The sequence below is a fragment of the Rhipicephalus sanguineus genome, chromosome 8, assembly GCF_013339695.2.
Source record: "Rhipicephalus sanguineus isolate Rsan-2018 chromosome 8, BIME_Rsan_1.4, whole genome shotgun sequence".
Classification (NCBI taxonomy): Eukaryota; Metazoa; Arthropoda; class Arachnida; order Ixodida; family Ixodidae; genus Rhipicephalus; species Rhipicephalus sanguineus.
Genome location: NC_051183.1, coordinates 90,110,101 through 90,137,704, shown reverse-complemented (window position 1 = coordinate 90,137,704; position 27,604 = coordinate 90,110,101). Strand labels below are relative to the sequence as shown.

The 27,604-nt window shown below is 44.6% G+C and overlaps 1 protein-coding gene across 1 annotated transcript; it reads right to left on the bottom strand.

Annotated features, from left to right (window-relative positions):
• Nucleotides 1-51: 51 nt before the first annotated feature.
• On the bottom strand, nt 52-27,165 carry LOC119403374 (ecdysone oxidase). Its single transcript, XM_037670315.2, has 10 exons — nt 27,042-27,165; nt 25,371-25,573; nt 23,438-23,624; nt 11,607-11,695; nt 7,354-7,521; nt 7,024-7,168; nt 5,028-5,185; nt 2,848-3,025; nt 2,302-2,521; nt 52-184 (listed from the first exon to the last, which is right to left on the bottom strand). Exons 1-10 carry the CDS (start codon nt 27,163-27,165, stop codon nt 52-54), a joined length of 1,605 nt encoding a protein of 534 aa, XP_037526243.2.
• Between the last annotated feature and the right edge of the window lie 439 nt (nt 27,166-27,604).

The window sequence follows — 27,604 nt, the reverse complement described above, 5'->3', positions numbered from 1 at the left end:
CAAGCACCCCGGACTTCCTTCTGCTGGTCCGCAACAGACTTCAGTTTTTCTTCAAGCGTTATCTTCAATTATCATAGCGGCAGCCTTCGTTCCGAGCATCATCATGGGAATGTTGAGGTTGCCGGACAACTCCATTGGCATCGACGAGGCATCGGCTACGCGAAGTCTGCTTACAGAACGAACCCTGGAACAAATGAGTGATTGGTCGTTTGATTGCTGTCACACCAGAGCATGATTATGGGCCCCTTTACAGTGTGTAGGTAACACAAATGCAATACCGAAAAACAGTCCTGAAATGACACTTCAGAATATCGCCAAGTAAGCTGCGTTGCGATTGAATTAGCTTTTTTAGTATAAAGCATTTCTTAGCAAACCAAATGTACCTTGACCGTTTCTATCTATCTATCTATCTATCTATCTATCTATCTATCTATCTATCTATCTATCTATCTATCTATCTATCTATCTATCTATCTATCTATCTATCTATCTATCTATCTATCTATCTATCTATCTATCTATCTATCTATCTATCTATCTATCTATCTATCTATCTATCTATCTATCTATCTATCTATCTATCTATCTATCTATCTATCTATCTATCTATCTATCTATCTATCTATCTATCTATCTATCTATCTATCTATCAAGCCGCCTACGTATGGGCGCTCTCGTGGTGTTTGAAGAGCACGATTCACAGGTGATGATATGAATAACGTGACCTACCCGTCTCGTACACGGGAAGCTCTTTCCACCTGTCATGTGTGGCACATAAGAGAACACACATAACACGCCCCGAGGCATTCGGGTATGCGCCGCGGGTGATTCAGCCTATATAAACCCCGCAACAGGGCCAACATGCATTAGGAATTTTGTTGCGATTGCATTAGAGAAACCGTGCAACAGAAAATCCGGTGCTCGCGTCCACGGCGTTGTCGATGAAGGACAAATTTTGAAAGATGCGAAGAACGAAAATCGCTACTCGAACACACATCAAACCAAGGCATTCTGCATGGTAGTCAAGTATTCTTCTACCGCATGACCACGACAGTGCACCAAGCGGCTTATAAAATACCCTGTACAAGCTTCACGTCGGGACAACGCTCCGACGTGGTTACACAATTGGTTATCTGCTTTTATAACAACGTAATAAACATTGACTTTGCAAGCTATGGGCAAACGCGGCTCAAATACACCGACGACACTACGTATGAAATGCACATCACCTCACTGTCACCGTAGCGAGATTGATGCTCAGAATGCGCGGCAGCCGCCGAAATTTTCTCTTGCATATCATATTTAGCGCAATCACGCTAAAGAGATTATTTAGGAGAAATTCCTACGCCGGCGTCGGTGTCCGCGTCATTGCTTGTCAGCAAAAATCACCAACTTGTCCGTGGCCGAAAAATCCAGGAGGGTGCGAATAAAATAAATAATAAAAATCTCCGGCGCAAGTGAGATTCGAATCCAGGCCGTACGCGTGGCAAGCAGGTATTCTACCACAGGGCGATGCTATTGCTTGAAGCTTTGTAAAAAACAAAAAAAACATTACATGAATGTCATGTAGTGGATTACATCTCCTAAACGCATGTAATATTGCGTGGCACAAGCGTAGAATCGCGCCAGGCGCTAAAACATCTCGATTGCACAACGATTGCAAGTTTTATAAGCCCACCCATTACAAAGCGCTCGGTCATATTTATTTTTCATCAGCTGTAAAAGCATCACGAAAGTGGGCAGCTGCGTAGGTTCGCGTGGTGTTTTACGGCCGCGTAGTGGGCCCTTAGCTGATTCCCAAAAGGAAGAATTATGGCGAAGTGGGCATTGCGCTACTGTGCTTGCAGTAGGCATTTGCGGACAGTTTGAAAGTGCCAACGTTACGCGCACAGTCGTCCGTTTCCTTACAGCACGGTTGAGGCATGCACCGAGAACCGAAGCCCGGTGAGGAATTTGGATGGCGATTCGCATGGAGCCCGATTACGCTATCACATTCTACTATTGAAGGCGAAGCTCAAGCGTTTTTTTCATAATTCATAGAAAATATGACTGATTCTTTTAAAAAATTCCGCTCTTTGCGCAGCCATCCGATCATGCAGAAGGTGCCTGCCTGTTACGCACTTCTGTAGTTGATCAAAACAGATAATTGTGTACATCGACCCATTTCTAAGCCAGAAAGAATTAGCACGTGGAGACCGTGTACATGTTACGCCAAAACTGTGGACAAGGCGTGGTTACGCGCAAGCCTTTCCAGCTTTCTCTATGTCATCATTTGGGAACTTAGCACGTAGCGTCATTCACCTGAGCCTGGCGTCCAGCACTGCAGCGGGGTGCGTCCCCATGGGCGCTGTGCAGCACGGATGCCATCCGCTGTGCGCCGTCTGACGGACGAGGCAACGCAGGTACGAGTCGCTCCACAGTGCACCTGCCGTCTCGCAGCCAGGAACAGGGATGTCGAAGAGCGTCACGTTGACTTTCTTCATTGCTTCGGTCTGGAATGTCTGTACAGCTAAACGGGCACCTGCAAAGCAAAATGCCTGCTTAATGCGGGTGTTACAACTAACGCTGTCGGATAGGAAACGAGTTTATTGCACGGTCCTTAGACAAATAATAATTTAAGGAATACACGTTATTTAACAAACTAGCGACAATGGAAAAAGGACAGTACTACAAAATGTGCTTGTTCGGAAACTAGCTGTTTAGTTAGGCATGAATGGGGAGAAAGACAGTAAAATTACAAAAAAATATATAAGCACAAAAGTCATGACTTGAATATGTGCAAGAAGCTTACGTATGATCAATGGTTACACGTGAATCTTGTTGCGCACTCATAGCTTCGGTACTTACCAGCTACAGCGACATCTATGTCTTCCTGTTTTGAGAGGAACTTAGGGTCAATGATAGGATATTCCGCAGGATCGGTGCTCTTCAGTTTGATGGTGCCGGTTGATTTTGGTCGTAGAAGAATGGGTATTATCTGGAAGACGTACTGGCCGCGTTTTTGCTTGTAATAGCCGTCCAACATCTGTAATTCGTTTTCATAATGCGAGATCCATGAAGCAACTTGATGGGCCCGAAGTACAGGAATATTATAAATTTGAATGATATCAAAGCACCGTGATACCTTGTGAGCAATGTAACCTCAACATTTCATCGATGTTGCACTGTAGGATGTGAAGCTTATTATCCATTACTCCTTCAAAACTTATTTTACTTTTTAGAAACAATGGTCTAAATTTTCATCGTCTGGTAAACGCTGGCGAAAACACCCACTCTCTGTGACGCCCTACTCTACATTCATTGTGACGTACGTCACAATGAATGTCACAATGTCGTACGTCACAATGAATGTAGAGTAGGGTGTCACAGGTTGCCCGTTGCACCGTATATGTCAGCCAATAGTGTACTGAAAAATAATATCGCCATTTACCCGCTAGCAGAGCAGATCTGTACGAAAATCCATATGAATATTTCTCAGAAAGAGAGGCTTCTTAGTTTACAAATATACATCCTGGTGTTCGAGGAAATAAAAGCAGCGCACAAATACAGAACACGAGCAAGACGAGACACATTGATAGAGCGCTGTACCTGCTTTAATCGCATTCCGTCTTACTGCGCAGTTTAATTTTCTTAGCAATGAACCAACTCGCCGAAGTACCCATTTAAACCACTATGCTAGCCCGGAACCATCGGGTTTCCGAGAAGGTCGCTACGCCAGTTGAGCTAACCAGCAGACTACTAACTTGCAAGGCCAGGGCGAATCAACGGAGAACTCGAATCACATGGACATGGTATGTGTAAAACAGTTGCGCAGAATGCCCGAAGTAGCAGAAGGGGTTTTGGAGGAGAATATTGACATTCACCCTTACATTGCACGAAGCTAAAAGACATCCCAAACACATTTATCAGAAGAAAAGCCTCATCAGAAACTAAACGTGCGTCCTAGTGTGGGATAGGGAAGCAGGGCTTGCGAACTTCTCAGGAGGTCGCTGCACCGCCTCACTAACCAGGAGGCTAGTAGTTAAAAGCGTTAGAGCCAGTTTTTTGGCATCGTTTCCCCCCAGCTTTGTGCTATAAATGGGTTGATGGCAATTTTCGTTTTCGTAACCCTACTGATATAAAATTGAACATGCTTTTTTATTCATATAGTGAGTTCGTCTAAATGCAGCGATCAGGCGCTTAGTAGCCAACCGTAGTAGCCTTCAAGCATTGCTAATATCTTACCAAGTATCCGCCTAGCATTCTACAAAATCTAGGTGTAGCCTACCTTCAGCGGATCCGAATCAGAGCGGCTACACTACATAATTAGAAAACATGATGGAATTCGACAATGTTCTAAATAGCACCCCAGCTGACAAGTGTCTCCTGCATGTACAGACGGTACGCGAGTGATATTCCGGGGCTCTCCTGACCAAATTTTTTTTACCTTGGAATTTACTTAGGCCGCGTAGGTGAGGTGACACATTGAAAACTTATTCATTTAAAAAAGAATGTTTTTATGTACAGCACTTGATATCTCTTCGCTAACAACACGAACCAATATCTAACGCACATGTATGCTTGCCCCGCAATTTTCCAGGGTAAAAATATGGGCTGCGCCAAAGGCTAAGGCAAACTGAATATAAACTGTAGTGTTATTGAGAAATGTACAAGGCACATTGATTTTTCATCTGGTCATACAGCATGTTAAGTTATTTCATTTCTTTGATAATATGAGAACGAGACAGAGACAAGGATAGTCCGGCATTGAACTATGAACATTTGCTCAGTTGACTGCCCTTCGGCAATGGAGCCAGCATTAGAAGCCGGTGGTTTGAAAAACAGAACTCACTGCTAGAATTCTGACTTACAGGCAAATGACCGTGTAGTGGAAACACCGTCCATCTAATCGCGCCATTATTCGTTCTCACATGGCAGTATCGTTATTTGCTCCGGTTTATATTCAAAACTCTGATGAAGATGTATTAGACGACATTATTTGTGCTGCAGTGTCACGATACAGGACGGCACATGTACAATTCGCTTACCACTTGGGATATGCCAATCTCCCTTGCGATGTACTCAGCCTCCGACGTTGTTGGATTCAGGGTTGAAAGAAGAAACTGAATGTCCGGATATTGGGGATCTGCTTGAGGTGTGCTTAGAAACGCCACGCACTCGACTCCGAAAGGACGGCTGAGTACACCTACGTCAGGGGAAAGGTGAGAAAAAAAACAGATATTGGAGATTTTCGCTGTTTTGTGATTGATCCTCTAAAAACTAAAGTATGAGAAAGTACTCCGTTCTATTGAGCAAGTACGTCAGCGTAGAAAACAAAACTATCCCACCTTGCACTAAGTCGCGGAAGACTGGCTCACAGCAGCGCTGGTGGGCACCTAGACGGGCTTGGCTTGGCTTGGCTTCTACCCTCTCACCTACTTCTTTCCCACTCCTTGTCATACTACAGTATACACCGCTATGCTTGCTTTTCGTATTCTTTTTTGAGTCTCTGTCTTTCTATCTCTTTCTCCCTACGTCTACTTCTCTGTCTTCCTTTCTTTCGTATCTTTTTTCTCTTTCTCTTTTTCCTATGTCATTTCCTTCTCTCTCTCCCTGTAGTCGTTCTCTGGCCTTCTATCGTTTTCCACCCACAATCGTAACAGCTCTCCTGTAAAACTCCTCAGCGCATACATGCCACAAAAATTGGGCAGATCGCACTGCTCATCACACTGGTCCACTAATATTTAACAAGGAAAGAGGATGGCGTTTAGGGCTCGTTTTTCTTTGTCGTTAGACACAATATTAACGAGAACTAGCAGACGAGAAGGCCAAGGAGAGCATAGAAAATGTTATTTGTAATGATTGGGATATACATGTGAAGAAAGTAAAGCGGAGGAAAAGATAACTCGCCGCCGGCAGGAACCGAACCTGCGACCTTCGAATAACGCGCCCGATGCTCTACCACTGAGCAACGGCGGCGGTCATCTCCCCGTCCACTTTATAGGGTATATGTGTGCATTTAAACCTAGGAGTTTTAGTCAGCGCCGATCGTAGCCATGGCAGCGATCGGCGCTGACAAACACATAGACACTATAAAGTGGACGGGGACATGACCGCCGCCGTAGCTCAGTGGTAAAACATCGGACACGTTATTCGAAGGTCGCAGGTTCGGTTCCTGCCGGTGGCGAGTTATCTTTTCGTCCGCTTTACATTCTTCACATTTATATCCTAATTATTACAAATAACATCTCCTATGCTTTACTTGGCATTCTTGTCTGCTAGTTCTCATTAATATTGTGTTTAATAATAGTTAACAAGAGAACACACGGGCGGCAAACCCTGATTAGAGGCCGCTCGTTTCAGCATCTCTTGTTAACCTTCTGCAACGAATGCTTCGGCGGTGATGAAGTGGGTGCCGGTTCATGATCGTGATCATTTTCTGTGTACCACGCACGGCAAACCTCGACCACAACAGCTCTGCTTAAAGAACATGTTATAGCAGCAATATATTTCTCACCTAGCCCCAGCCCCACTTGGCACATTGACGTAAAAGCCATTGGCTTTTAGCGCAAAAAAAAGAACGACCACTAAGGGGCAAGGGACAAAGTGAATGCATACCTGGCATTAGGTTTTATGGCCGGAAAGGCAGCATCAACCGAACAGTCCAGCAACTAATACTTCTTGGTCATATAATGTACCCATAGTGACAAACGCACGTATGTTGAAGTGCTACTGTATGTTGAGGATTATACGACAAGTAGAGAATCAAATAAGTATTAAGCTAACCTTCATAAGTAGGTACTCAAGAAAGGTTTCTCTATGTTTTTGCACTCAAATCGACATATAAACTTCTACATCCTCCTCATCTTTTTCATCATAGGGGGGGGGGGGGGCATTAACACAATATTGTTTTCACTGCATAATGAAAGCGACTTTCAACAAGTCGGATTTACTCAGGCCTTTTTCTATACCCACGAAACTCGAAGAAATGTAGCCACAGGCACACAATAGGAGGCATAGTTTCTTGACGAAAATTTTGCTTACCTGTTCTTGTAAACGCGTATTGAGGTATAATGATAGGATCGTAGTAATTTATGATAATATTTTCCTTGGCAGTGGCTGCGACACCGTTCACTGTTAAATGATCCTGTAAATATTGACCAACCGGTAGATCTGCGAAAACATTAATCTGAAAAAAAAAATTCGAATTGACGGATTTAGGAATGTGTGTAGAGAAAGTCATTCAAGGGGTTGAATTTGCTTATCTGGTAAGTTGTCATATAAACAACAAAAGTGCATTTCTAGGACTGATTGATTGCTTCCTCAACATTAGCTGAGGAAGCAATCGTTCACAACATGAAGCTATCATCTCACCCCTAGTGCTTGAAGGTCATCCTTTGGTCCTATGCCAGAAAGCAGTAGAATTTGTGTCGATCCTATAGCGCCGGCACAGAGGATGACTTCACGTCTCGCTTTCACGGTACGCGTCATCAAGTAGCGATTGTACTGGACGCCAACAGCGGTGGATCCCTGAAAAACCACCTAAAGAAGCATGCAACAAATTAGGCAGCTGACATCATACGATCACAACCGCTATAGGCCACGCATTTCAAGCGTTCCCGACCAAAAACGAAAGACGTTTCTTTTCTCATAGCCACATAACTGCGCTATGAACTAACTTCCATTATTGGCCTGTACTTTAAATGCGCTACTGAGGCGAGTACTCATAAAAAAGAAGATTAGCTAGTTAGGCTTCATTCGTAGTACTGAACATCATTACAATTCCGAGTTGAAAGAAAGGATAAATGCTAGCATGCCTTGAGAATTACAGCTTTACTTTTAATACGTACAAACGTTGATCATTTTTTACCATTCATTTCAAGCATTTCATATCAATTTCTTCACAGTCTCGCAAAATAGCGCGGTCACAACTGTTTTGACCTTTTTTAATGGCTGTTAACATGATTTGCTTGCACGTGGGCTTTAGCCCACCTGCAGCTTTATGCATAGAGTTGTTATTCGTGTACTTTAATACGAAGAACCCGGGAGTATCATTCATATTCGGCTTCTCACATTGCTCTTTCACAAAAGCGCGGCTCCCAACTACGCTGAAGTAGAATCTCAGTGCAGTGTTGCCAAAGTAGTGTTGCCAAATATACGTGCTTTTGTTACACGTGAGTACAATCCCACGTCGAGATTTGTCCGAGCACGAATATTAGGCGTGATGAACGACTTGCTTGAACTCCACCGCTCGCCATTCTTGATATTGTTTTGTACACGGGAAAAATCTGCGAAAAAAAAACGAACGTAAGCATTCGTTAAATTTAGCGAAGGTGCCGATAAACTAATAATGTTAGAAAGGAACTTTTATAACCGCGGCGCTACGAGCCTCTTGCTTTATTTCACCGGTACAGATGTCCAATATAGAGAAAAAGAATCATCGGGCATGCTCAGCTTTGGAAACATCATCTCTATGCAAGATTCTATTCTCGAATGACGCGGTGGGCTGAACGCCCCCTTTGCGAGCCGTCGCAGTTGTTGAAAGCCACTGAAAAATGTGCCCAAGTGAGAGCCGGACTACAGGCAAACGCTTGCGCAACTATAATCTCACTTTAACTTATGCTCCGCGACCTTGATTGAGCCAGCTAAAGCCTGTTCCACCTCTGTGCGCTTGTGCACTTATGTTAGCCGGGGATATAAGAAAATCGTCTCCTACAGGGCAATGACATTCACTTCCCAGCAAAGAATGAAAGTGAGCCTCTTCTACAATACGAGAGTTTGATTGGGCTATTGAGAAACTGGTGTCCGCCCATGTTTGCATCGGAGGTGACAAGTTTAACGCTAAGCCGCGCGCACTTTAGCGCCATAACGCATTAGTTTATAAGTACCCCTAGTCCGAACATTGGGCGAAAATTTCAGCAGACCTTAAGTGAAACGTATACGCGCTAGTTCCGGTACAATATGCGATCTTGAATTCTTGGTGCACGAATCATTTTGGAACAGGTTTATACGTTCCACTTGTCGAATGCTGTCAAAATCTCAGCATCCTAGAATAAACAGTGACACCAGAGGCGCAATGTTATTACGCATATGACGTTAACGTGAAACAACATTCCTCCTTTTTTTGAACTTACAGTGTTGATCCCCGCTGTTGTAATCACCTTGCCCATAGCCAAGTTCAAGGCCGGCATCTAAAAAGGCATCACTTGCCACTGTGTGCGAAGTCGGAAAGCTAACGGGAACTTCTCCGTTCGATCCACGTGATTCTGAGAAAAAGAAAGACAGGTAGTTAAACATGAGAATACTATATGAAGACGTTCGGAATGCTTGTATCCGAAATGTGCTTATTTGGCGCAATAATTACGACCTTGCAGCTTCGTTGATTATTCTCATGCAGGAATCGGGGAATCAAATTTTTCAGAGTAACGTGCTGTGTTGCTTTGTCTCATGGTATCCTGAGAATTCAACAGACGCCCATTTGTCTTTCTGCTAATTCCCTCGGCAAATTAACGTTTTATGTTCACCGAGCATAACGAAAAAAGTGAACGTCCTCGAACTACACAGTCGCATGTCATGGACCCCTTGTGGTGGTCTACTAAATTATATTGACCAGTTCAATCCTCTACTTTCGCACACAGCTTGGCAATTACAAAAAATAGGACTTCCAAAGGAATATGTTTGCCGCATTTATTCTCAACGGTTTTCTTTGAGTACTGCGCAAATAGGTACAAACCATAAACATGGTGAACATGACCAGCGCCAAGCTCTAGGTGCATAAATAAGGTAAGGCAGGGCCGCCCGTGTTCGTCATTCATCTGCCTCCTCAGTCATCCTTTACTTGTATTTCCGCACTTCAGTGCTTCGTGCTGCTCCTCACCATGAACGTAAACCGACTCACCCACATGGCTATTCTTATTCAGAGCAACATAAAGAATATGTAACGAAATGGACGCTTCCGCAAAAGTGTTCTGTGAGAAAAATCACTGATCGAACTGCAAGCTCAGATAAAGGGGCTGACAACACTGGGCCCACAGCGATAAGCGGCACGAACTGTTTTCTTCTTTCTCAGTCGATTGCATTGATCCCGCCTGCCCATAAGGTTTTCCGCTCCTAATGTGGCATTGCAATGTTTCCGGGTGTGGAGACATTGGAAGCTTTCCGTACTTCACATAGTTTTGTAGTGCCTCTGGGATCTGTCCACCTTCACTGAGTGACGTTGTCATGCGATGACGTCATGTACGACGTGAAGTTATGTAGCGTCATTAGGACGTCACAAATATTGGCGACCTGGGGCGTCACAACGACGTCAGAGGATGAAGTCGTCACATCATGATATTTTGCATCCTCGATATTGACGCTGACAACGCCCACGGTTACTTTTCCCGCCTGATCCGGCATCTAAGGCTTTCGCCTTAGGTCGGTTATTCAGCGCTTTATGACAGTATGAATTCCGGTGTGTCCGATACCCCAATTCTCTCATCGCGATGTTCGTCAACGAAAATTGCGGTCGTTTGTAATCAGGCACGTTAGACCCCTGTGCCCTTCCGCGTATCCTCTCTTTCGTTCTTTTTCTCTTTTTACGTTTTTTTATGTCTTTTTTGTCTCTTTATTTATATTTATATTCTTCCTATCTTTATCTGTTTCTTTTTGTTTCTACTTTTCTATTTTTCTTCCTATCTTTCCCACGCCCCGCCACGGTGGTCTCGGGGATATGGCGCTCGATTGCTGGCCCGAAGGTCGCGGGATCGAATCCCGGTCGCGGCGGTTGCATTTTCGATGGAGGCGAAAATGCTTGACGCCCGTGTACTTAGGTTTAGGTGCACCTTAAAGAACCTCAGGTGGTCGAAATTTCCAGAACCCTCTACTATGGCGTCCCTGATAATCATATCTTGGTTTTGGGACGTTAAACGCCAGTTATTATTATAATTTCCAATTCTTTATCTTCTATTTCTCGCTTGCTCCCTCTTTTTTTCTAATTTTATGCATGATTTTGCCGGGCCCCTAGAGCGCTCCGCACTTGTCATCATCAAGGCAATCGAATAACAAAATGAAGAAGACTTCTCCTTGGCGCGAGCGCGTGCGCAATATGCTACAGATGGCGATGCTATCCGTGGTTTTGCCTGCGTTACGCTAAGCTACGACAGCATACGATAACAGCATACGACACCATACGACAGCCCGGCCCCTAAAGAGCTCCGCGCATAAAAAAAATTGGTTGATCCCTCGGTAACAGGAATTTGTGTGACACGAAAGTGTAACGCGTCTTTACAAAAATGGTACAATGTTCATTCTACATTGATAAAAGATAGCTTGCACAATGTCAGCTGGTGTATGACGGCTATAGCACTGTTCGATGCGGACGAACCTACGTCGACGCCTGGTGACACACCTACATCGCAACGATGAACGTCAACGATCAAGATTAAACCTTTGTGGTAGCTGAAGTAGTCATCGTAAACTCGGACACATCGAACGATGAATCCAGAGCAGAGATGGCATGAACAAGCACGTAATCACTAGTACTCGACATGCACTCATGAAAAGCGTCGTTATTGGAGGAGCGAAACGGCAACGTGTGCGCTCTCTAGTAATTGGGTAACCTGCCCTTCTGCTCATGTAAACATTACCCCACAGTGCTTCAGGAACGCGAGAGGCAGAGATCGTAGCTTGGGCCATGAACTCACGAAGGCGTCCCGCTGCCTGCTGCCGCGTCTAACTGCGACAAAGCATTGAGTGAAACTGTTTTGAAATAAGTGGAGTAGAAATCGGGTAGGCAGCCTTCGCTCCGCTGAGTAGGGTGCCTGGATGGAATGATGGTGTCGAGCAGATACGGGCAGTATCGAAAATACATGTATCTTAGATACTATCTTAGATACTCTTTGGGTATCTTGTATCTGTATCGCGATGCGTCTCGCAAAATGAGTATCTGTGTCTGTATTTCCGATACATTCATTAATGTATCGTGTATCTTAAGATACACGATACTCCTGTAGGAACATCACCCACCGAAACAATAATCGCTGGCTCAACTCCGCTTCTTAAGCTGGTACTGGTGCTACTAAACCGCATGAATAAAACCAAGGGCAGTGACATCTTTTTATCTTTCTGGTAGAGTCCACCAGTGAGGGCAGGCGATGAGGTGTGCGCGTCCGTTTTGGTTGAGCAGAGTAACATGACAGCGCTCGCGCAGTCTCGACAGAACGGTAAGGAACTGCGCGACTGGCGGAACACAATGCGAAGTAGTACACAGGACAAGCGAAGAACAGGTACACAGTAGAACAGGTACACAGAACTGCGCTTGTCCTGTGTACTACTTCTTCTCGTGTTCCGTCAATAACGCAGTTCCTTACCTTTCTGATGTCATACCAACTAGCCCCCCAGCGCACTTTACCCGAAAGAACAAGCGCGCGAACGTCTATGCTTAGTTCACGTGCCTTCCGTTTTGTCATTTTGTTTCTTTTTACATGTGTCATTGCCGTGACACTTACCCTTATGCACTGTCCAACGTGGCGTACCACAACGCGTGCGGCGATTATCAAGCAAATTCTGATGCCGCTCTCCTGCGTGGTGCTTCGCTACGATATCTGAAGCATATAGGGTTGCTTTGCGTCTCGTGGCTTTCACACATGAGCGATTTGAAGGATTTTGTGGATGTAAGTTCGACTTTCTTGCGATTGACTTATGTGCGAATAAGATCCTAACTATAGCAACTCTAGTACCGATGCTAGATCTAATAGAGCACGAGTTTATCTAACAGAAGATATCTTCGCGTACCCTATCTTTTTCTGCCTGCTGTCGATCGAGTCCCGGACGCGGCGGTCGCATTTTGTATTGAGGCGAAAATACTGGAGGCCCGTGTACTTCAATGTAGGTGCACGTTAAAGAACTCCAGGTGGCCGAAATTTCCGGAGCCCTCCACTACGGCGTCCCACATTATCGTATCGTGGTTTTGGGATGTGAAACCGTAAGAATTATTATTATTAGCTTCGTGCGATCTTTATTCAAAGAGATTTTGGAATAATAAATTGATTGTTAGCACAAGTGCTTTCTTGGTTTTCCTTCTCTTGAATCCCGTACATTACTAGGGCTCTGAACTGTTTTTTTTTCGGTCTGGTCACAACAGCGTGTCTCTTGTAACGTGCTGCCAAAATAAGCTCTTTCCTTTATGCTTACTTTTAACTGTCTGTTTTATTGCTGCTTCTGTTCACACATTTATATTTCACTTGAGTTTACTGTTCTGTCAAGGCAATTTTGAGAACAAATATGTAATTACGTAGCCGCGCACTGAGCAAACATCCTGCTTACTGCTTAGTAAAACAGTGAAATTGAGTTTTCACTATAATAAAGGAAATAATAAGGAGCCACCTTAAAGTCGTTATGAAGGGGGTTCGAGAAACATTGCTGTACCAAAAGATCCGTCTCTCTCATGAGCGTCCCAACGAGCCGTTTCAGTCAATTTTTCATAGGAACTAAATCTTTTTATTGTCTTACATTAACAGGTAAGTTGACGATACTTCATGCCTATTTGTCATAGCTATTAGCGATGCCGCCTGTATAGTGTTTTAATAATTATTCACGATGAATGTTTGATACAGAACGGCTTTTCTATGTTATTTATGTATATTTGTTTTTCTTTTTGAGGTCTCTCTAACTTTTTTTTTACTGTTACTAATCATCAGGTAATCAGAGCTATAGGTGGCAATAGCGTGAATTGCAGCGGTGTCCTGCCACGTGCTCTTATTTCTCTATTTTCGTTTGATCGGGTTTAAACCGCAAAAGAAATATTAGCAGGGCTAGGCTCAAGCCGCGCCGTGATGTTTCGAAATATTAGCGATTGTATCAAATTGTTCCGTTAAGATTACGTGCGAATACCAGCCGCGGTGGCCGTATTTCGATCGAGGCGAAATGCTAGAGGCCGGTGTACATAGATTTACGTGCACGTTAAAGAACCCCAGATGGTCGACATTTCCGGAGCCCTCCGCTACGGCGTCCATCATAATTATATTGTGGTTTTGTGATGATGCAGCAGCGCAACAATTATTATTAAAAAATTGGGGGGACGCTTAAGCTTCGCCTTTAAGAGTTGAACGCGATAGGGATATCCTGCCCCTAGTGGGCACTTTTAACACTACGAGTGTTTAACAGAATGCGCGCACTAAGGTGTGTGCCTTATGTAATGGGTAGCATGCTTTAAACCAGGGGCAATTATGCGCGAGAAACTTTTTCGAAGTTGCGATGCACCCACTACGTGGTCTTAAAGGAATACGCGCAGTAATGTGCCTTCTGTAATGGGTGGCTGTCTTTAAACCACAAAGTCGTTATGATGAGACATGGTGTGACGCCCGATGGTTTTTACCACGCAATATTACTGCGATAATGCATCTTGTACTGTGACACCTGTATACAGGACGCGTATTTTTGGGAAGCATGAAAGTTACTTTCAATGCAGCTCCTGTTGCCTATAATGTTGACGCAGAGGGGCGGCTTATACAATGCGACTTTATGTTGTATGGGTTGCCGTGGCGCCTAATCAATGTATATGCCTTCAATGATGCACCGCGGCGCACTAATTTCTTTGAAAGCTTGGCCACTTTGCTAGATCCTGACCGTAACATTCTGCTCATGGGTGATTTCAACTGTGTTTGCAGTCCGTGTGATCGTACTGGGTTTAGCCGCAGCGATAAGAGTGCTGAAGTGCTATCTCTGATAGTTCAAAATGCGGGACTTGTTGACATAGGAGCACTGAATAGATTACCCTCATATACACATGCACAGGGTAGTACTCACACTAGAATTGATCGCATTTATGTTTCAGCGCCTCTTATTTCTCGCGACCTGTCATGCAAAACGGAGCCTATTTCGTTCTCAGATCACTGCATTGTTGTGGGGCAGATTGGTCATAACACTCGATCATATTTCAGACCGCAGTGGGCACTCTGGAAACTCAACTCTTCAATTGTGAGTGACCAAGAATTTACTGCTCGCGTGCACGTAGCCCTGAGGAGTTGCTTGTCGGCTGACATGCCTTTGTTTGCCTCTTGGGAATTTTTCAAACAAGAAGTTCGGACAGTAGCTATCGAAATCGGATCAGTGCGGGGTTTTTACAGAAGGTTAGAACAAAATATGTTGCTAAAGAATCTTCAAAACTTATATGAATTTGAATGTGAGGCGCCTGGTTGTTACACAGACGAAATCGCTAATGCCAAATGCGCACTCCAGAGGTACGACACCTTACGCTACAGAGGTGCCCGTGTTCGATCACGCAATACTCGTACCTTGCATTCAGAGGAACCCACACGTGAAGCCTTACTCGATGAATACCGCAACGCAAAAAGCAAATTTATACCAGATTTATATTCGCAAGGGTCATTGGTAACTAATACAAGTGAAATCATGAGAGAATTTGAAGCTTATTACACAGCATTGTTCAGCGATTCCTATGAAAAAGATAATGAAGATCTAGCAACGCAGTTTCTGTCATTTGTGGCTCCTTTATCGGACGAAGAGTGTAAGTCTATTAGTGGGCCTATCACTTTAAAAGAAATAGAACTCGCCGTTGACCAGTTACCGATGTCGAAAACGCCAGGACCCGACGGGATGTCGGGCGAGTTTTACAAAACCTTTAAATCCTTACTGTGCCCGGTACTGCTGGACATCTTCACGCAGAGTTTGAATCTGGGCACCCTTCCTCAATCTTTTACAAGAAGCCACACCGTCCTAATTCCGAAATACTCAGATAGAGAAAAGCTTCGTCATGTTGACGGCTACAGACCGATTACATTGTGTAACGTTGACTATAAAATTTTTGCAAAAATACTATCAAACAGACTACAATTTGCAATGTCAATTCTTATTGGCGCCCACCAGACTTGCGGCCTGAAAGGTCGTTCAATACAAACCAACATACACATTGCCCGCACAGTATTGGAACATTCTTCCCACTCGTATGACCAACTGGCAATATTACAAGTGGATTTAGCGAAGGCGTTTGATCGGGTTCGTCATTCCTTTCTATTTTCTCTTCTAGAACATGCTAACATTGCTTCCACTATATTCAAAGGTATAAAACTATGCTACAGTGATTGTTCAACTCGTTTGATTGTTAATGGCCACCTGTCGAAACCTGTGTCGATTCACTCTTCTGTGAAGCAAGGCTGTCCGTTGTCGCCACTGCTTTTTGCCCTCTATTTGGAACCACTGTGCTTAAGCGTGATTCGATCTTGCGATGTTCATGGTTTCAGTGTTTACGGAATTGAGGTGAAAGTATTAGCGTATGCGGATGACCTGGCGTTCTTTTGTACAGACATTTCCAGTATAAAAACAGTGGTGTCCACTATTCGGGAATTCGGAACCATTTCTGGTGCACGAATGAACTTTGCTAAAAGTTTAGGACTGTGGTTTGGCCCGTGGACTTATAAACCAACGAATTTCGAGGGTATTGCATGGTCTTGTGTGCCACCGAAATACCTTGGCGTTCCATTGGATGCATATAAGTCAAGCGCACATTATTGGAAAGAACGTGTACCCAGCCTAAAGCGTTACGCCCAGACGTTTATTCCCCATAACCTCTCAATTTTTGGCAGAGCTAAAGCATGCAATCTATTCCTGGCAACAAAATTATTCTACGTACTACAAATACTACATTGTTCCAGGGTTTACATTCAGAAGTTTCATCGAATCTTTGCTACCTTTATTTGGTCATCAAGTTACGAGCCGATGAGGCGTGACAATGTTTTTAGACCAGTTTGCGCAGGTGGTCTTGGGTTGGTGCATCTCTTTATTAAACAATTGGTATCCCGTTTTTTCTACTTTCGGGACTGCGATCATCCGCTGCTTCGAACATTTTTACAAGTGAATCTCGTCGATGTTTTACCAAGTTTAGTGGTATCTGCTAATTGTGCCTCGCCTCCCTATTTGCAAGGATTCATGCGTGAAGTGTATGAATCAGTGCGGTTTTTGACAGTAAGATTCTCTAACGACTATTTATTCTCTAGTTCACGAAAAGATCTATATAATGCCATATTAGATATGTTGTTTCCTGCACCTTTGTACCGCTCACTATATGCTGGATTGCCTGGACACGACGTGCTTGTGCGTGTGAAGAAAATGCCTATTTCACCAACATCCAAGACATTCTTCTACAAAGTGCATACACAGACGCTGCCTGTGAAGACCTGGTTAAGCAGCAAAGGCATCTTTGTATCTTCAGTTAACTGTCGCCTCTGTGAAGTTCCGGAAACTATAGAACATTGCTTCATCAGCTGTAAAGACGCCATACTCTTCTGGGACGTTCTACAAAGGGCTTTTAAAAAACAACTCGATTTAAATTCGTATAGCATACGTTATCTCATGCCACCCAAAAGCCATTCTATGCCTGTTGACATGCTATTACTGATGGGTATGCACAGTTTATGGAAAACTCGCATGTTAGACAGGCATGCGGAACCCATGGTATCATCGCGGTTGCATCTCATTCAAATGGCTCTTCAACTAAAAGACTTTTACGAACAATTAGAGTTTCAACCGGACTGGTATCCACTCTTCATGAAATGTATAGCTTTAATACCCTTTTAGGACTTCTGTGTAACGCTTGTACGCTGGTAGAGGCCGCCTTAAGTAGTTTGTTCGCTATGTATGCTAATTACACACATTTGTAATAAATACCATGAAAGAAAAAAAAAAAAGCAGAGGCGTTGCTGTGTGGTAGAACACCTGCTTGCCACGCAGACGGCCTGGGTTCGATTCTCAGTCGGACCCGATATTTTTATTATTTATTTTATTTGCACCTTTTTCGATTTTTCGCTCACGGACAAGATGATGATTTTTCGCTTACAACCAACGGTGCCCACGCCGACGGCGGAATTTCTGCGATACGAGCTCTATAACGCTTTCGCGTTAAAATGTGCGCAGGACGCGAGCACTATAGTTCATTCGAGAGCTCACGCGAGCACCAGCGGTGACGCTGGAAGGTTCTATCGCTGATGCGACCACGCGTTCCGCCGATGTTCACAATAGCGAAGGCCGACGACTTTCAGTGTACAGCGTGCTTTGCTTGTACTTTGAGTCAGTTTTCTGGTCTCAAGTTTGCCCAGCGAGTAGTTTCTTCTCTACCAGAGTGACTGCCGTCTTCTTCATCGTCACCACCACGTTATCATGCAATAGGTATTAGGCATTTCTGGGCTGCACATGTTCTCTCGTTGAAGAAAAATTGTTAAAAGCTTGCAGTTAGTGAATATGATAACTAACGCTATACGCCAGCAGATAAGTAGAATATGAAAAATCACTGCATTTTTATGAGCTCTACGTATACACAACGCGTCACGAACAATGTCGCTAGCAGCGTTGTTGCTGTCCACCAGTGATTCGGTGTTGTGTAAACGGTAGTTAGCAGACAATTAAGGTAAACCTCCACGCCGGTATTTGCGCCGTCGTGAGAAGGCTTCTTATTGAAGTTCATGTGATTAGATGGCGACCCGCTAGTTGGTCAGTAAGCTGAGCAGCGACTCATTAATTACAAAAATGTCAAACAAGTGCCGCTGTCAGTGAAGAGCTTTCCTGTTAAGCAGCTTAACCAAACCCCAATGAGTTCTGTCGGAAGTAAACTAATGCACTTTGAGCAAGGACAAAACTTTTGAGATACTAACAGACATGTCATTAAGATGAAACCAAATTGGTCACAATAAAGAAATTTTTAAGAAAACCTTTTCGTGCACAGGCAGTCGCTACTACGTTATGGGGGTCTGTAATAACAAATTTGCGAATGTATCGAAGTATCTTAAGATACAATTGGCAAGTATCGTATGGGATACATATATTGCGGTAATATCTTGTATCTGTATCTCAAATACTTTTCGCCTGAGTATCTTGTATCATATCGCGATACAGTTTCAAAGTATCTTTGCCCAGCCCTGGACTGTCGAGGCCCCCTAGCGCTGAGTGCGCTGAGACTACCGAAGCGCGTGCTGTCCGCGCTCGTAAGTGCCATGATGTAGTAGTCAACTTTACCTCTCCAAAATGGCAACACCGCCCCACGCCAACAAGGTTACCGTGAAATTGAGATGATGTGAAAGACATAAGGCGCATAAGAATAGAAGCCTGAGCGAGTTGGTATGCTTTCATCTTGGTTGATACATCGCACACAAAACAATGACGAAGTAAAAGGAAACACAGGACAGGCGCTGACTCGCAACTAAAGACTCGCATATAAGGCGCGTTCACAAGAACACATGCATCAGAGTTGGAAATAACCAAAAAATACCCGTCGGTGACTTAACGGGTAAAGCGCCCGGCTCCCATCATCGCGGGCCTAGAGGTCGTGTGTTCGACTCCTGGCTTGTCCAAATCAACAAAGGTTTTTTTTCTTTGTCATCAGTTCGCACATATTTAACGACGACACAACCATGACGGAAATGATGTAACTGCAGTCGTGGTGGACCCCGGCATAAACCACCACATTCGTGTTAAAAAATCACAAGGTCCCTTATGTATTCGCATCAGTCGACTCGCAGGCGAAATCATCTTTTTCTAGGTAGATCTATTAAAGCTTGTGGAAGTGCTATGACTACCTGTGATGTAGTCTGCGCCTCATGTAGTTTGCGCATTGGCCGCAGTTAGGTTTAACAGCCGCAGAACGAGAGGTGGCACTCTGATCGCGTGGTGTAAGGTGGCGCCGTGGCGCCGCCCTGTGGGCGAGGGTAGACGGCGTGCAGACAACAGCAGCGAATCTTTCTGGTGTTTGGCGGCATGACCAGACAGACGTCTCCCGCGGTGGGTGCACGGGGGAGATCCCACGGCTCATTTCTCGTAGACCCCTCGTGGTGAGTGGAACGTCGGCGACGCCACACTCGCGGTAGAGTAGGAGTGTTATGTTTGCTTATACTGTATTGGCATTGTATAGGGTTACTTAGAGCTTTACTGGTTGTGTATTAGATTAGGCTTGCGAGGTCGTCGTGGTGTAAAAGCAGGTGAATAAATGTGCACGTGGTTGTGACCAGACGGCGTGGATTGTCTCCGCATGTTCAGAGAGCGGCGCTCTCTTTCAGACCCCACAAGTACCCGCGCCTCCTTCACTAGCTTGTTGCAACTAACATGGTTTTGCAATTCCTCCAGGATCGGAATCATTTTGCGCATTCTGCCCGTCACCTTGTCTTGCACTGCCTTCGGAATGGGCTCACCTTAGACCAAGCAGTGATGTCATATGATGATGTCACCATGTTACTTCATAACGACGTCATTTTCGGCCTTATGTGACCTCATGCTGACGTCGTACGGTGACATCGTCATGTGATATTTTTTATCACTCGTGTCGCTCCAGACGTCGGTTGCCGATGCTGGACGCCGGTCAATTTTTGCGTTTGATCAGGCATCTAAGGCTTTCGCCTTAATAGTTTAGTTAATATGGCGCGATCCATCTATTTTGCAGAATTGCACTTTGTAGAATTGCACGTTGCACGAAGTGTAGCTGCAAAGACGGCTCGTGAATGATTCTTGCGATCTTCAATTCCCGATAACAGAAATTTTTTTTGCCTTCGCTCTTGCGAAATGATGACAAAGATTGTTTCTAGCAAAACAAAAAACCATGGCTCATCCCTCTGTCATAGAAATCGGTATAACACGAAAGTGAAACGTGTCTTCACAGACGTAGTTGAGCGTTTGTTGTGCGTTGTTCGCCACAACGGCAAAGAAATGAATGCTTTAGCAACAAATTTTAATGTCACGCGAAGAACGGCCAGCAGCTATAAAAACAGCAGGAAGGACGCACGGAGAGACAATACACAGGACTAGCGCGAACTAACAACTGTCACAGCTCGACAATTAAAGCGCGTTGCTCATACACAAATGAGGACACACAAAACGAACACAGAAGTATGCACAGCATGATCACGTACTGTCACGGCTGCCGCTGCAGCGAACGAAGTGACCTTCGTGCGCTCTGTAACTTCCACGCAAACTCCCCACGTCACCCCACGCGCAGCGATGAGCGCGCGCCTGTACAAGCGACCACGCCCTATACAGGCGGCGCTCATCGCTGCACGTGGGATGACGACCTTGAAAGCGCGTCCTTCGAACTCTTCGCGCCATCTCGCTAGTGATAACAAAACCACGCTGAAGTGCCACCGATATCTGAGTACCGCCACCGGCAAATGGTGTATAAGAATGTGCCGCCTATGGCCGAGCCGTTTCCCTCCTGCCCCTGCGGAGCGAGGGGTCGACTCCCGTCGTAAGTTGGACTCCCGGTGACGGAACTGTTTCTTCTAGATTTTTTTTACCATCCTTGGTCTATATGTTTTACAACGTCATATCCGTGACGGCAATACGTCAGTGGAGCCGTGGTGGGCCCCGGCATAAAACACTTTCGTGTTAAAAAAAAGAAAGAAGAAACGAACACGCATCCCAATTTATCAAGCCCCATATTTAAAACTACGCGGACTGGAAATGCAACTGAAATTACGTATTTGCATAACCAGCATTTCTTGCGGGCGATTGCGTTTACTTGGGAAAGGGGAGCAGACTCGATTCCCTTTCGCGCTTGATTCGCCTCCATGACCCAATGGCAGTGACCCCTCTTTCATTTGCTTCCATTTCTCGGTGTTTCAAGGCTCTTTTCTGGATTCCTGATCTCGCGGTAACCGCAGAACACCGACGTGTATGGTTTTATGGGCAGACATAAGCTTTTCTCCCTTTCGTAGTTGAGAGTGCCGAGTTTTATCATTTGTGTTGAGTTCACATTAGAAACCAGGATACACTTTGTGTGAAGAGCCGCGTGTTGACCTACGGAAGGGCGGGGTGCAGGCCCGTAGCCAAATTTTAGTGAGATATGGTGTTGTACCAAAAATAAATAATGAAACTAGGTCTCTCCCTCAAACAGTCAAGGCCTTCAGCAAGTAGGCCCCCCTCGAAAAAAACTCTCGCCTACGGGCCCGGCCTGATGAATTCAGAGAACACTGTAATTGAAGTGGTGACGTCGGTTCCTGTGGACAGCTGAAATCTGCGCAGGTGCAATATTGCGAGAATCACTGAATTTTGGAGCTCTCCGAATAGCAACTTTGTGCTAAGCAACAAGCGGCGCTGCGAATGCCGGGAGTGGTGACGACGTGAAGAGCACCGTTTCATGATCAAATACTTCAAGTCCTATCGCCGCAACAATCCTGTTCCGACAGGCTTTTTTGCTTTGCCATCCCTCCACTGGCTAAGAAAGGCCACCGAGGTGTGTAATGCAGTGTCTCGTCCCCACGTTCTGAAAAGGCTTTGTTGAGCTGCCACCAGCTTTGCTTGCTAACTGATGTCGCAGAACGATGCATTGTACCATCCAGATGTCCTTCTTTCTCCAGCGGCATGAATAGTATTCCCGTGCAGAAATGCGAAAGAGAGGAAGCTTTTGTTGTCAACATCTTTTCTCTACACGGGAGGTTCAGTCCGATAGATTGTCGCCCAAAAATATGGTCTCCCTGGTAACTGCGATAGTGAGACTGCTAGACGGCATCCTTGCCCTTTCTTCTTTGTGTGTTTATTAAGGAATCCATTAGAAGCCTTGTCGAGCGTGAAAATTGACCGGCGTCCCACATCGGCGGCGTCCACTCAAGTGATGCAAGAAATGATCACGTGCAGACGTCATCATAACACGCTATCCTGACGTCACAGATCGACAAAATGTGTGACGTCATTATGACGTCATCATGCCGTCACATGGCGGGACGTTACGTTATGACGACACATGGCATTGTAGCCTGGTCAACGGTGGCGCGACCTAAGTGATCGCCCCACCAGTGCAAAACCAGGTTACGTGCCTGAACTCCTGGAGGCAAATGCTAAACCACGTTAGGTGCAGAAAGCTTTTGAAAGCTGGCGGGGCGAGGTTAATGCATCGACTGAGCAGAAAAAGAAGATCGCTTTTGCCTTCCAGTAGTCTGAGGTGAGTTCATAAGGGACCTTATGAGTTCTCATATACTGATCTACACGGAATCTGGTACGTCCGTGCGGGCTGAAATCTGCATCGATAGATCATTCGGACTCGGTACCATGCACGTTATATACAATCTGGGCTAAAACATTGGGAGATGCTGGAAAAGTGAGGCAGTGTCTTGTGGACGTTGCATATTAAACCAACATATTTCATCGTGACGTTCGTGGCAGCCTGCCTGTAGTCAACATTGCCAATAACCATCAGAGAAATAACCGAACGGGCGACGAAGAAACCAGCGAGTTTAGACTTTACTAGGATGTTCGCTACACTACATCAATTGGAAACATCACAGGTTACATACAGACGTTGAGGACTTGTGTACAGCAAGTATGTTGTCTATATTGCTCACATGAATTTACTTCTAAATATTTCCAGTATAAGAGTACCCATCCGCTTGTTTTCTGGTTGCCTCAGAGTTGTCCGGTTAATTGCACTTAGTGATGTCGTACGCGTTCTTGCAATCAAATTTGAGAAGATTGACAACACCATACATACCACTGTCGTAACCTAAGTATGACGTCTCGAGGTTCACAAAGTATGGAAGCACTTCGTCGTAAGACCATCCGGTGGCGCCGTATGTGGAGTTCCACGCGTCATAATCTCGTTTGTCGCCCCTGGAGTAAATGATGTAGTTTATTGAGCTTGATCCTCCCAGGACTTTTCCTCTGGGAAAGCGGTTCACCTGCGAAACGTATGTGCTAGCCTCAACACAGGTTCAAAACGATTAGGGCAGGCACAACCCTCCAAGATCGATAAATGAACAAGCCGACAGAATGAGAATGCCCGCAGTGTATGCAACGCAATAGGTTCAGATTTAGCGAAATATAAAAAAAACACAGAAAATAAAGGAAAAGTCTGTTTGAGGAAAGCAAGAAAGGGAAGAAAGAAGTCTATAATGAGAGTTTAGTAGCATTGTATCTGTGACTCTTCAAAACAAGAATGGTGCAGTTAGCATTCGGAAAATATAGCACATTGTGAAAACAGTACATGTCCTAATAATACAACACATATATCATAATATACTTCGCGCAGTACCTGCTAGTATATTATGAGACGACTATGACCTATAAAAATAAGCAACTTTCTGAAATAAGCAATTCCAGAAATAATGAAGATAACGATATATATTCTGAAAACGACTCTTCGAAATGTGATTTGACGTCCTGACAATCTGATCTGACGTCCTGAAATCGACGTCCTGAAAAAAAAATGCTAGAATGCTAGAAAAGAACGTTCCTGAATATAAGTTTCAAGTCGTCTGCATCAATAGGAAGATGTATGAATAGGAGCTGTTAGTCTAAAAACATATGACCGTTGAACCTCACGTTTTGTGTCTTCCGTCAAGACGCTGTTGTTCATTTCCAAGGTTCGTATATATATGTTGTAAATATATGTACGCTATCTCCAACACATTAGTAAATGGAACATCGCACGCGCTTTATTGATGCTCTACAGTTCAGATAGTTATTATAATATTAATTGATGCGGTTTTCTGTCCCAAAACCACGATATCATTATGAGGGACGCCGTAATGGAGAGCTCCAGAATTTCGACCACCTGGAATTGTTTAAGGTGGAGGTAAATCTAAGTACACGCGCCTCTTCCATTTCCTCTCCATCGAAATGCGGCCGCCGCGGCCGGGATTCCATGCCGTGACCTCAGGGTCCGCAGTCGAGCACTATAACCACTAGACCACCGCGGCGGGTAGGTCAGAGTGTTAATAAGTTTGATAAGGCTGATGGTAAAAAAGAAGTATTTGGTAAAAAGTCCGGCGGCTTGAATAAGTCACTTTTGTTGTGTAGGAAACGTTTGTATTCGAAATAAAATGAATCTCATGCCAGTTGAACTTCCCAACGACATAAACAATAACTTAGCCTGACCATGGCGTCAGGAAGAACTCTGAATTAATGCAATGTATCATGTTATACGCATGGACGGTCTACCAAGATTGTTATCGGTAGACAATCGAAACACACTAAATCTTGTAAAAATATGTCCAAAGTAATGGCCACGAAGACGAACGACGTGCGTTTACATTTGTCATTAATTTTATTTAGGTTCATTCGCGACCAGTCATTCGTGATGATAAGCACCACGTGGAAAAATGTGAAAAAAAAATCTACCTTAAGGCGCCTGGTTCTTTCATTTCTGGCGTGGTACCCGTAAGATCAATTTATGCCATAGAAATGTATATAACTGTTGCAAGTGAAGGGTAATCCTTATCAGTTTTTTGCTCAGCTGTAGCCGAAGCGTCTATTTGACGTTTTCCTTTACCATGTTTCCATTTTTCTCTTTCCTTAACATATCTTAATATTGCAACGTGCACCGAAAGTAAACGCGCATTCTACCAGCTTGCCAGCCTGTGTCTACCTCACTGGCACCAAGGTGCATTGCTCGACCAGCGAGCTAACAAATACAAAAGACTTACGTTTCCGTCGTATAGATAGCTGCTGTTTTGCTGTGGAACACTGGAGTATTGCCAGTCGAGCGATGTGCGCTGCAGCAAAGGTGCGAAGAAGGGCACCTGGACAGCTTCGTCTTCGAGGCCGCCGGCTTCCAGTAGGAGGACAGTCTTGCTACGATCAGCTGAGAGTCTATTGGCCAATGCGCAGCCGGCTGAGCCTGCACCAACTTTGGTAACATTCAGTGAATTTCTCAGTGAAACGTCCCCATTGAACTTGAAAGTTTCCAGATGAATACGGATGAATCTGAATATTCATTACAAGGCTAGCGCGTTTAAAACACTGCACATTTGTTTGTATAAGAGCAAGAAGCAGGCATGCCCTCATTTCGGGCATATGGGTGCATTAGCCAACATGACAATTTAGTATGTCACTGCACTGTCCCTGCACTGCAGTGTTATTGTAATTCTATGATGTAATTACACGCTTCGAAGACCATTTAGTTCGCGAGATATACTGCATATATAGTATTACGAATAATGCAGTATGTCTGCCTTAATTCAGCTAATACAAGACTGTGACTGCCCTAAAGTTTCTCTAAGAGATTTGACAGTTTCCTGGAATTTTCTGAACCAGTTTCCTGGACAGTTTCCCGAACCGCGTGACGTTGCTGCAAATCTGGCCGCTAAAGGTGATGTTGACCCTAACGTCAGCGTTCGAGCCGAAATCACGCCGTTTTAACACGAACTGAAGGAGATGGAGGAGAGGAAATTTTTTGAATTAGCCCGAAATTCTCGCGTTTCGGTCCGTGAGCACTGTACTCCTGAGTGAACTGATGGCCTCTGCAGTTTGCACCGTTACCCAGAAGTATTTTGGAGAGATAGCTGACTGAATAGCATGCTCGTCTTGCCCATGCGCATTGTCTCAGTGTCTCATTGTGCAAGTGCATCAACCAAAAGATGTCTGATTCCTATTGTCCTATTGAATCATCGGTAAAAATATTGTTGATCACATTCCGGCAATATAGAAGTCGCATGAGCGCGTTGATGTCGTCTGACGTCGACAAAAATCGCCGCTGCGTGTTGTTCGTGGCAGAAGTATTCTTCGAACCAATGAGACAAGCGCACAGGGGGAACTGACACAAGAGAAGCCCAATTTTGGGCAACTAGCAGCTCTATTATAAAATGTCCAAAGTCCTCAGGAGTTCTGCTGGGGTATCCAAAAACAGAAGACGTACTCCAAGTAGAGCTCTGTACACAGCTGAGGAGGGGCACGAAGGCACTTACGTGCTTATTCTTCTGCGTCAGAGTTTGCCTTGTGCCCCTGGTACGAATAATATCGGAGAAGCTCGCCTGATACTCGGCTCGGCTGTCGGTAAGCCTAATAAAAACATGCGCAATGTAATGTGCCTGAGGCTAAGAACATTCAAAAGTGATCGGGCTTTCTTTCTATGGCAGCTACCTTGAAGTAAAGGGAAGACTTCATATAGGTTAATATATAGTACAGCCGCGGATAATATCTCGGTGGCTACAGAAAACAGAGTCTTTTTATCTATATCCTACTGTACAGTAAACGAATTCTAGCAAGAAACTTAATACATAAAATAATTGCAGTACTTCTTTCATTATTGCGCTAATATGCACTTCACAAATTATATTGCCGTGACGTAATGATGGGAAAACACCCATTAAACTCACCTATTATGTAGTCGTATTCGGTGCCTATTATTAACGTGTTGTACACGCTCAAGGTGGGCAGGTCGAAGAAAACAACCACTGTGACAACGTTCAGCAAACCCAACAAAATATTTGAAGCTGACATTGCTGTAGATCGTAATGCCAGAGTTACTAGAGAACTACTGCGTGTAAGCGGGGTGTATATATTCTATCAGTACAGCGGAAAGGGAAAAGAAACTGGCAGGCAGAGACATAAAAAAAAGACTTATTTGAGCACGTGGAGGCGCAAAGCGCATTTCTGACGCGGCTGAAAGGGCACTGTAATGCCGAAACTATTAAACGTAAAAATGTGTGAGGCCACATCGAAATCGATAGGTTATCTATTTTTACTCTCGAGAGAGCGATATACAATGGCACGTCTGCTGCACAGAAAGAAGGAAGTGAGCAACAAATGAGGTGCAGGAGAAAAATAAATCGATTTTGTGCAGAGTTGCGTGGATTCACGATTGTTAGAGGCATGGGCAACACACAGACGAAAAGCTAGAGGATGAACCAGCTGATGGTTCTACGAGCGCCACATGCTA